Source organism: Drosophila novamexicana, unplaced genomic scaffold (genome assembly GCF_003285875.2).
Source record: "Drosophila novamexicana strain 15010-1031.04,08,12 unplaced genomic scaffold, DnovRS2.1 tig00001809-arrow-arrow-pilon, whole genome shotgun sequence".
NCBI lineage: Eukaryota > Metazoa > Arthropoda > Insecta > Diptera > Drosophilidae > Drosophila > Drosophila novamexicana.
Genome location: NW_020824893.1, coordinates 319,695 through 331,336, shown reverse-complemented (window position 1 = coordinate 331,336; position 11,642 = coordinate 319,695). Strand labels below are relative to the sequence as shown.

General features: G+C 37.7%; 1 protein-coding gene across 4 annotated transcripts; it reads left to right on the top strand.

Annotated features, from left to right (window-relative positions):
* The first annotated feature begins 8,167 nt into the window (after positions 1 to 8,167).
* LOC115768467 lies at positions 8,168 to 10,251 on the top strand. 4 transcript variants are annotated; one of them, XM_030713041.1, is made up of 3 exons: positions 8,168 to 8,386; positions 8,460 to 8,809; positions 9,614 to 10,251. In XM_030713041.1, exons 1-3 carry the CDS (start codon positions 8,234 to 8,236, stop codon positions 9,639 to 9,641), a joined length of 531 nt encoding a protein of 176 aa, XP_030568901.1. In that variant the 5' UTR covers positions 8,168 to 8,233; the 3' UTR covers positions 9,642 to 10,251. The 4 variants fall into 4 exon arrangements, with proteins under 4 accessions (XP_030568901.1, XP_030568898.1, XP_030568899.1 ...); XM_030713038.1 differs by lacking the exon at positions 9,614 to 10,251 and adding an exon at positions 8,860 to 9,306; XM_030713039.1 differs by lacking the exon at positions 9,614 to 10,251 and adding an exon at positions 8,872 to 9,305.
* Positions 10,252 to 11,642: the final 1,391 nt, after the last annotated feature.

Here is an 11,642-nt window from a genome sequence, read left to right as displayed (position 1 = left end):
AGAAAGGCGTAGGTGTCTGAACAGACGCAGAGGGCAATTGCAAAAGTTGAGGCTCCAACCGGCGATTGGTTGGGGACTCGAATTTATAGTTGCCAAGCAACTCGAAACTCGAGTTAAAATTATTCGAGAGCTGCTTAGCCATATTATTCAATTTTAAGAATTGATTTTTCACAGAATTATACATTCTGGAGAAATCAATTTGCTTGTCGATGCATTCTGGGCACGACCAACGCAAGCCACCGCAGCCCTTCTTGGCAATTGCAGCGATCTTGTCGCAATCACGCCCAGTGAGACCTGCACATTTAGCATGCATTATATTTTCACACAGCCAGCAATTAACAAATTGCGGCAGTGCAGAATCATCAGCCTGCTTGAACGTGCACGGTTTCTTACAGCACGACATAATTATGTGACTTATTTCTAGGTTTTTTGTATCTTTGTGTTGATATATTTTATGCTAGGATGAATCGCTGTGTGGTGTGTTTTGTTTCTCACAATATTCTGTTATAAGAGATACTTTAGTAATTTGTTTCTTTGTAATCTTAACTTACATCTTCCGAATGAATAGTGAATTAGTAGCTTGAATTTGAAAAGGATTTTGTATATATGTGTACATATAAATTGCATATCATTTATTTATTTATTTTTGCTAATTTCCTTTTTATACCCTGAACCCTTATAAATGGGTATAAGGGTATATTCTATTTGTGCGAAAGCCAAATGTATGTAACAGGCAGAAGGAAGCATCTCCGACCACAAAAAGTATATATATTCTTGATCAGCATCAATAGCCAGGTCGAGCTAGCCATGTCCGTCTGTCTGTCCGTCCGTCCGTATGTATGAACGCAAGGATCTCAGAACCTATAAGAGCTAGAGACATGAAATTTTAGATGTAGATGCTCCTACCTCCCGCGCAGATCGATAAAAATCGATATCGATATCCTGTTTTTTGGGCAATTTCGGAATAATATAAAAGCTAGAGTCACCAAACTTGACATATAGCTTCTAAAATAGAAAATATATATATAAGAAGATGGTTCAGGGTATCCCTTAGTCGGGAGCTCCCGACTCGAATCTATTACTTGTTTATTTTATTCTTTTCTGTATTATATATATCTTTTCTTGTCTTTTTTGTATATTATCTTTTATTGTATCTTTTATTTGTATCACTACCATTTCACTTTTCGTTGGTATTATTTAATTTCTTTGTGTACTTGTTTTCTAGTTATCTGTTTTTGTTATTTTTTTCCTACATTGTCATGAAAATAGCGGCTGCTATTATGATTGGTCCAAATCCGGCTGTGCCAGTTATGGTCGTGGTCGACAATATAACAAGGTTCCTCCTGGTAGAGGTATCTTCTGCTCCAGAGTTTTCTGATGTATTTTTTTGTAAATGTTTGATATATAGTATACAATATATATATACAATATATATATTACTACCGGGTATAGCACGGCCTTGCCCGTGGTACGTATGAAATAAATGTCCTCATAAAGCTCTGAAAATGATTTTGAAACTGATCGGACGGTATATAAACAATTTTCATACAAACGTTTTGGGCAAATTTACCACTGTTGCGGGTGGATTTTCCCAAATCGTTTAAGCACGTATTCATTAGATTTTTATGTAGAGATTTGAAAATAATTATGAAGCATATCAGAAAAAATTAAAACGTCACCAAAAACATCTTTGAATTGCACTCTTTACGTAGGATGCTTTGATCCTGTGAAAAATGTGAAACAGGTCTCAAATGATTATTCAAATGGATACTTAGACATGAATTCAAGCGCGAAACGTCACCCACCAAATCTTTGACCCACATTTCCACCAAAGAAGGACGGATTTTCAAAAAAGTGCCAAACAAGTGCCACCTCAAATGAATTTGAGGAAAAATGTTTGAAAAGAATTTTGGGGCCGATCCGATGGGTAACAAAAAAGTTTCATACCAACGTGTGGGTGGAATTTCCCAAATCGCTGAAACACGTATTCATTAAGTTCTTGCGGGTGGAATTTCCCGAAATCCCGTCTTAACGTGTACCTTCATCACATAATGTAACTACAGTGAAAATTTGAGCTTCCTAGCTCTTACGGTTTGGGCTGTGCGTTGATGACCAACCAGTCAGTCAGTCATTCAGTCAGGACAAACAGTTTTATATATAGAGATATATATAAAATTAAGTAAATCAACTGATAGGGTTTACTTGTCACTAGAGACTGACTAGATTTATTTCTTCATTCTTATGTTAGCCTAATATTATCAACAACTTTCTTAACATGAGTCTGGCAAAGTGCCGATTTAGAATTTTATGACTAGCGACATAAGTGTCGCAACCACATCCTCTCAAATTGCTTTGTTTGGAGTTTTATACATTTTAAGTGTACACACACTATGCCAGTGTACAAATGCTCTCTCAAGTGGTAAGGTGGAGGGAAAGCGTGTTCTTCTATTCGCTTCTTGGTGGTTTCTTTGAGGGGGTCGACTCTGCGATATCGTCGCTAGGAGATACGATAACTCACGAGTCACCAACGCATGTGAACTTGCTTCCCACACAGAAATGGAAACACACACGAATATATAAACATAAACACACTTGACCTTAATAATAAATGCAAAAAACGTGATGTCACTTTCTGAGGGAGAACATACATTCCCTATCACGGTGACGTCACTTCCTGACCGAGAGCATACATTCTCTATCCACTAAAGATTGGTCTAAAACTAAGTTCCTGCATGGACAACTTTTGTGTTTTTTCAAGATATCTTTCCCTGTGATTCTTAGATACGGGCAAGCCACTATAAGCATTATGAAAAGGTTGGGTTTGCAAGGGTATTTAATCTTCGGCATGCCGTAAATAGTCCTAGATTACTTGACCAAAATGGGGATTTAATAGTTGCACTATGATCGTCTTTTTTTATAAAATTTTATCAACAGCGGGACCCTAAATGCCATAGAAAAGATTGGTCGAAAAAAAGGTTCTGCTATGACAAAATATTCTGTTTTCCAAGATAATCTCATTCAACTTAGCATTTACTAGCTTACGTGCTGACGATATCCGCCGTTTTTTTTTTCTTTCTCGTTTAGAGATTATATATAGGATTAAGTAAGTTAAACACATATATAGTGACGTTTACACCACATACACAGTTTATAACATACTTAAACATATTATATACTTGTCGAAGCGGCCGTAGGGTCAGAATTCTTCACACTTTGAGCAGCGAGTCCCGGCATCTTTGTTGGTGGCATTTGTTTCTATTTTCTAAATTTCGCAGTGCGCAATCACGTCCGCTCGCCATTTATTTCTGTTTGTCCACATCAATCCTTTGCCTCGCAACGCAACGAATAATAACGAAAACCAGCGGTAACCGCTTTTGCCTCTTGCAACGCATCGAAAACCAGCCGGAACCGCTTTTGCTTCTTGCAACGCAACGAAAACCATCCGTAACCGCTTTTCCTTTTAACAGTTAGTCCTCTCACCGACTCTCAGGGATATAAGACATACAAGTCGACAATGACAGTTACTCTGTTTTCTGTATTTTTCTTTCTTTTAATTTTGACTCACACAATATTCATGTTGCTGTACTTAAATTCAAAGAACAACAAGAATAACAATAGCAATTCTCCGACACGGCCATTTCTGACAATTACACGCCCTCGTGTATAAATTTAGCAATTCATGTTGATATGCTCCGCTCAAGTGTTCTTTCGCCTTTCTTTAAATCAATGTTAAAATAATCTTTACAACTTATTTGATAGCAAAATCAAACAGATTAATGTCCAGATAGCGCACCAAGTCTACCTATGTTTCTCGAAGAGGCCTTTTGATCATGACGTTACACATTTATGCGCCTGTTTCAACGCTAGTACTTCACTGGCACTGTCTCTTGCATCTGTTTCAGCTCCAATACCTGTACCTTTACTGGTACCAATTGCGTCTGCTTCAACTCCAACACGTGTACCTTCACTGGTACCAATTGCAACTCTTTCAAGGCTACTACTCATCATATCCTCATCCATCTTCGCAGAAACTGTCTCTTAAACACTCATGAGGATACTTGTGGGTTTGCTTGCTTGTTAATGACATCAAACAATATCGGTCTCCTTCAAGTACTTCTGTTATGACAAATGAGCCTTTAAATTTGGTATCTAGTTTGGTCTAATTTCTCTCTTCACACTTCAGCAGAACATGATCACCCACTTTATGCTTTACAACTTTATGGTTTGCCTTTATCGCTTCTAGTCTTATCATGACAGGCATTACTTTCTATATTCTCTTTTGCTTGTCCTCTTAGATTTTGTAGATTATCATATTTTTCATCAACAATGTTCGATAGCATCCCTAATGGTCTTACATCTTTTCCAATTAAAAGCTGTAACGACTAAACTTAGTGACCCGATTGACTGTGCAATTTATTGCTAACTGTACCTTATTAAATGCCTTTTGCCACAAACGTTGGCCTGTCTCTATCGCTGTTAGTAAACTTTTAAGTGTACTCATTACGCGTTCGACCTGTCCATTTGCTCGACTAGCTCCTGTGGCAATTAAGTGCAACTCGAAATTCCTTAGCTGCATATATCTTCAGTGTATGGTGCAAATAATATATAACATACTCTTTTGGTCGTTCTTGCCACTTAGTTTACCGGTGATGTCTACATGTACCGTATTCCAGGGTATTTCGATTTTAGGAATCGGATGCATCTCTTGTTGAATTTTCCCAAATTGCGGTTTCGATAGCTTGCACGTGATGCAATTATCAACAAACTTTCGTCATACTTTCAAACCAGTAACAACTGTACACTTTATCGAGGGTCTTTTCCCAACCAAGGTGCACATTCATGAGGCTATATGAATGTGGTTAATGACAGCCTTGATCTTGGAACTACAGGTAACCAACGGGTTCTACCATTTCTTTGAATTTTACGATACAGCAAGCCTAGTCTCAACTTACTGGCAACGTTCTCGTTTAATTCATTGTTTTTTAGTTTAGAGATTAAAGATGTCATTTCGAGATCTCGTTGCTGTTCAGCTATAAGCTAGGTGTCACTTAATTCAGTTAAATCTACGCGCATTTCAGGAGCTTTGACATCAAACTGTTGCTTTTTTGTTATTGGGTTTCTTGAGAAGAAGTCTACATGCGCCATGCGTTTTCCCTTTCTGTACACAATATCTAGTTCGAAAGATTGCAAGTACAACCATCTAAATCAATCTTTTGTTGACTTGCGTTTAAAGAGTTACAGTCAGTATATACTGTAAATTTGATACCTTTTACGTAATGTTGATAATATTTTACTGTGTTAAATTCTGCCAAGGTTTCCAAAAGATATGAGTTATACCAAGGTATAACAGAGTCAAGACTCTGCTGGGGTTGTACATTTACTGTAATACTCGATAACATAGTTTCTATCTTTTATTTTGTGCATAAGTATTGCACCATAACCCACTGAGCTAGCATCTGTATGCAGCTCAACCGGATATTGTGGATCGAAAATGGTTAATACCGGGCTACGGGACAGTGCAAAGATTATCTCCTTTCTCACTACTTCATGGCTTTCTTTCCAATCAAAACTATTATTGCCTTTAGACGTAAGACAAAATAGAGGCTTTAAAGTTTCGGACAATTTCGGCACGAATTGTCTAAAGTATGATGCTAATCCAATGAACTGTCTTAGCTGCGTAACCGTTTGCGGCGGTGTCAATTCAACTAATGCCTGCAATTTTCGAGGATTAGGTCTAAGCTCACGTGCCTCTACTTCGTAACCCAAATACTCTATTTTTGATTTTAAAAATGTACGTTTTTCGAAATTAAATGAGAATCCAGTTTGAATAAGAATTTCTATGAATTTCTGCAATCTTGAAATTGCCTCATCTTTAGTTTCGGCCACGCCCAATACATCATCTATGTAAACCACAACATACAAATATGAAAGTGGCCCCAACGCTTTTATTATTGCCCGCTGAAACACCGACGGAGCATTTTTTAAAACAATCGGCATTGCCAAAAACTCAAATTGCCCTTCTGGCGTTAAAAATGCTGTACGCTCTACTGAATCTGGGTGAATAGGTATTTGGTAAAATCCGCTGGCCATGTCCAAACAAGAAAAATAACTTCCCCCACGTAGCCTTGCAATTTGGTCGGAGATAAGAGGCAATGGAAATTTATCCAAAACTGTGTTAGCGTTAAGCTCCCTATAGTCGACGAATAAGTGATCAGTTTCCTTTATCTTTCTTACTAATAAAATCGGACTCGCAAATGGGGAACTGCTCGGTCTTATAATATTTGCTGCCAACAACTCATTAATTTTTTCGCGAACAGTTTGCTTCTCATCTACACAAAACCTATATGGTCGTCTTTGTACTGTTTTATTTGGATCTATTAACCGAATTTCCAACTGGCCTGTGTTAACCTGTTTCTCTGGAACGCCAGAGATAAAATGTTCCATGTATGGTTTCAAAACGTTTATTAAACGGCTGTTGTCAGCTTCGTTTAACTCTACATTTTGGTTAATACATTTTTCATATGTTTAGGGTTCAGTAACAACATTAATCAGCTTTACTTTATAAATGCAGAATCTGTCTGACACGATCGTCAGTCCGAAACCTTGACTTATCATGACATCGTGTTTCAAATATTTGTCCATAACGACATGGAATAACATTTCCAAAATAAAGACATTAATGGTTACATTTGTCCAGTCGAAGGCACCCAGTAGAAACGTGTCCAGCCTGACACATTACGTTGGATTTTTGCTCTTTTGGCCTCATACCAATGCCTCCAGCATGCCCGCTTCCCAATAATGGCAATCGATGTTTGAAAACTTCTGCTTCTTCCTATCAGATCCCACAGTAGTTTCTGCTTTCGAAGTCTCTTGACGGTGCCCAATTTCATATACCTGCAACTGTTACTGTAATTCGCTTCGCGATTTGATTTTTGTGGTGCACACAAACTTTTTTAGTCTGCTGTCCAGTTGCGCAGTATGCGCAAGCACAACTGACACCAACAATTCCTCCAGCTCCATATTTTTCATTTTCTTCATTAACGAAGTGACGAGTCGGCTTGCATACGACGACATGCACTACCCAGTCTTGTTCGCCCTATCCTTGAATATTGCTCTTCCATCTGGTCTCCGCAGTATAACAATAGCCAGGATCGTATTAAATCTGTTTTTGCTTTTTGCCTACTACAGCAGGCTGCGTAGGACAAGTCTCGATGTTGTCCTTCTACATAAGTTAATTATTGGCGACATATATTCTCATTCTCTGCTAGGGCGTCTTCAATTCTCTGTTCCAGCTAGACCAACCAGAAATTATCGCTTCTTATTCCTATCTACCTGCACAACAGACTACGCTGTGCACAATCCTTTTCGCGTGCTATGTTAAAATTATAATAGTTTGCATCACGTTTTCTCTGCCGAACTCTCTTTACCCCTTATAAAATCGTTGCTTTCAGGATACCTTCGAGAAGTCGCTGACCATTCTCAGCTATGAGCAGGCATAGCTTGTCGGACAGCTGAAAAAAATGGGTCGGTGATTTCCCATTACTTTCTCTTTGTCCTATCTACTTAACACTCTTTATCTAACTTACATTACTTTACTTTATTAACAATCTTCTTACTTTCTTTTTTCCTATATATTGTATTTTCTTTATTAATATCGCAAATTAAGATTATTTTTAATTTTACTTAAGAACACTTGTTTCCGACTTAAAACCTTCTGCTTAGATGTAGGTTCTAATAGCGTCACTGACAAAATGAGCTGTAGATGGGGCACAGCACAAAACACATCCATCGGTCGGTGATGCTATTTAGAAAATTGTGTGGTTTAACTATAATCTATTGAATAATAAGAGATTAGACACTCGTTATGTCCACCATTAATAAATAAGTAAATAAATATGTCTTTCAGGTTAAACACTTTTCGTAAAAAAGCATTCCACCTTGGTTATAAGAAAGTTTGTTGTTTCCTATCCGTTTCAAACTAATTTTTAAAGATAAACGAGTCAAGGGTTAGGCCGGGGTCTAACCGCTAGTATACATATTTGTATAAAAAGAACCATATCAAAACTAATTGCTATTCAATGCCTTTTCTAGGACTTAGAATCTAGGAATCCTCTGCTATTAATGTCAAGAAATAAGATGAGTAGCTGAAATATACGACATATATATACAACCGACATATTTATTATTTATTTTGACGAGCAAGTATATTTTTGAAACCCATAAAATTATTGAAATGCCGCCGAAAAAGGGAAAGAAATTGAAAAAAGTAAAGCAATGGGAAAAGAAATCAGAATTAATATTCGAGGAAGGGACAGATGAAACTGATGTCCTAGAACTTAACTTATATACGGACATAAATGATAACTTCTTTAACGAGGCCAGCCGGGTAAGCATTTATATTTTGATGTCTATATCTGTATTTTAATTAGATATTTTTACTATCATATTGTGCTTTTAAGATTGTTCAGTTTTTAATGGAGGCAGAACGGTTTTTCGAGGCATCCCGTATTAAGCGGTATGCTGATATAATATTTAATTTACACCGTCGTTATGTGGAGGAAGTAAATGACAATGAAGTGCTGCGTCCTCAAATAATTTCTACTGAAAACAAATTGCGTCTGGCACTTGATTTGACCGCAACATCTGAAGAGGCTTTACAAAAACTAAAGGATACCCTTGGCGACGCCTGGAAAGAGTCTGACGCTGCGGCACTTCGAGAACAGTTGGTCCAAGAGAAACTTCAAGAAGTCTTAATAAAATGTGAAGGGCTCGGCGATCGAGACACTGGCAAAACGGATGACGCAGCAGAGTAAGTTTAAAACAACAAACTTAACCTTCGGCATATCATTGGAGAGATAGGTTGTTTTTTAGCTTTGTTTCCTTCTTATTAAGTCCGACAGTAGAAAGGAGTTGTTTCGGAAAAGAAAATAGCTATCAAATCGAGCTATTCTAATGATCCAATTCAATACGTGAACTTAAAATGGGGAATGGACCGATCTTTAGGTTTTAATATTTGCGGAATCGAATTCCATCTAACACCGTGCAAGAATAAGGAAACCAATCCTAACGAATTAGGGGAGAACGTCTTAAGAATTAATATCAAACATAAGTGCACATCTTAGATTATATGGTATACAAGAGTCGACCCTCGTTCTTAAAATCGAATTTGGTTTATTGAATGCAGTAAAGGTGAGGCAAGGAAATTTATCTCGATAGTCTGCAAGCCACCTAAGTTCTTAATAATAAGCTGTAGTCAAGTTCTTAATAATGAAGGCTGTTTGAAAGCTGCTATATTTTATACTAAATAAAATTTATTGTAAATTACAAGTTAGCTTAACAGAACTATGCTATGGCTTAACATAAATACAGAAAGGGAAAGGTTGCTGGTTGCTTATTTATATTTCTTTATATGTACGAGTGCCGATAATATTATATTTGATCGTAGGGCTAACATTTGATTATGCTCATAGCATATAGTATATATATATAATAATAATAATAATATAATACTAATATATCTGATTTTAACAGTTTACAATATGTGACATTCATTATAAATTGTGTAATATTTCAATCTGAATTAATATTTCTCTTATAAAAACTAAACATTTAGATACAAAATTAAATTTCGACCCGTGTAAAAAATGAAATCCTCTGGTTTCGAACTATTCAAGGAGCTTAAGAGTATGTGCTTGTTAACTTTGGATCATACTATCGGTTTAGACTTCTCATATTTGAATAAGTTGCAGCAAAAATATATTGGGCAACTGGTACATGCTTATACATCAATTAGAAATCCTAGAATACTCAATTGAGTATATCCGAGATGTATAGCCGGCGTGGTCAGAAAATTTTTGATGAGCAACTGAAAGAATTGCTAGCGCAGAAAACTACCAAGCCACGTATGTCAGAATATGCCTCACCAGTTGTGTTAGTGGCCAAAAGAATGGCAAAGGCAACTATGCCGCAACTATCGGATATTAAACGAAAAGATGTGTTTGGTCAAGTGACCGGCAGAGATAACAGCGATGGCTGCGTGCAGTAACAGCAGAAGACAATAATCATAATTAGAGCTTAAGAGCAAATGATGTTTGCTCTTTGTAAGTTGCAGCCTACTCTCTTCATCGGCCCTTTGCCTCCTGCATTGACGCCCGCTGCCCATCGTTCTGAGCGGAGCTCAATTTCGTTCGTTTTGCATATAGTTTTCAGTTTTTCGTTTAATCGCAAGCAAGTCACAACTATTTCGAGTTGACTGCCGAGCAATATTATAACATTTAAATTTTAACAAGTGCCCTGTGCGGTTAATAAATACATTCGAAAATAAAAATAAAACCTCGAATTTCGTTGCACACAAAGCAGTGCTAATTAATTAGTTGCAAAAAAGCTTGTAACTACACATTTTTCTATATTACTGTTCGCAAATTTTTTTAAAATTTTATTTTATAATTTCATTGCGCATATTTACAAAAGGTTGTGCGTTAAGTACTGCGAGCCTCAACATAGAGTGATCAATTTAACCAAGTCTCTCTAATAACTGTACTTAACCGCATGCTTGTGCATATGCATACAGTTTGTCGTTGTAGAAAAGCAAAATCGCCGCTAATCGTTGTGCGCATTAACTAGCTATACGCTATCTGGCTTGAACAAACACTTGTGCGCGCAAAATTTGTATTTTAGTTCGACTGTGTGAACTTTGTGGTGCGCTACATTAACAATGTTTGATGAAGGTGCAAGTGCAAATGAAAATGAGGCGACATCTGCTAATCAGATTAGAACACAGGCTGCAGTTCTTAAAGTAAAGATTAAAAATTTAAGTGATCCAGTTAATAGATTGTCCTCTGAACTTGATCCCACGCGACTTCGCGATGTTGATGACTACGAGCTGCAAGATTACATATGCATGGCATCTGACTTGCAGGCGAAATTTTTAGCAATCTACGATAGTTTGTTGGATGTGAGTCAGGCCAGCGTTGAAGAGGATCTTCAGTCAAGCTTTGAGTCAACCATTAGGCGGCTGCGAGTGTCCCTTCAAAGCGAGCGCGGAAATCGAAGCAAGATTCAGTAGACTCCACATTGCTCCACTTTCAATTCCGCCGCAGCCGATGATCCGCGCTCTACTTTTGTTGTTCCAACCACTCTCGATTGCCTCAACCTTAAATTGCCGGAGTTTAGTGGAGGCTAAACAGAATAGTCTGACTTCTCGAATATGTTCACCACGGTCATTGATAAGGATCCGTATTTGACCAACATTGAAAAACTTCAGCATCTACGGTCATGCCTCAAAGGAACAGCGCTGGATACAATTCGCTCGTTGGAAATGTCAAACGCTAATTATGCTGCCGCTCAAGAACTGCTTGATAAGCGTTTTAATAACAAGCGTCTTGTTTTTCAGGCACATATTGCTGAAATTTTGGGCTTAAGAAAGGTGCATTAGGGTGCGACGACACAACTGCGCGAATTCTCAGATAAGGTCAACTCTTATTTACGTGTGTTAAAATTGATGTGCAGTGTGGAACAGGTCGCCGGCTGCATCATAGTACACACACTGCTGCAAAAACTAGATAGCGCCACGCAAGCTGGCTGGGAGGATGATGCGCCGTTGGACGTCATACCATCTTGTGAGCGGCTTACAGCTTTCATTG

Coding starts and splice junctions, on each gene's coding strand:
- LOC115768467 (XM_030713038.1), top strand. CDS start 8,234: ATGCCGCCGAAAAAGGGAAAGAAATTGAAAAAAGTAAAGCAATGGGAA. Junction 8,387..8,459: donor TCTTTAACGAGGCCAGCCGG/GTAAGCATTTAT, acceptor TGTGCTTTTAAG/ATTGTTCAGTTTTTAATGGA. Junction 8,810..8,859: donor AAAACGGATGACGCAGCAGA/GTAAGTTTAAAA, acceptor TTGGAGAGATAG/GTTGTTTTTTAGCTTTGTTT.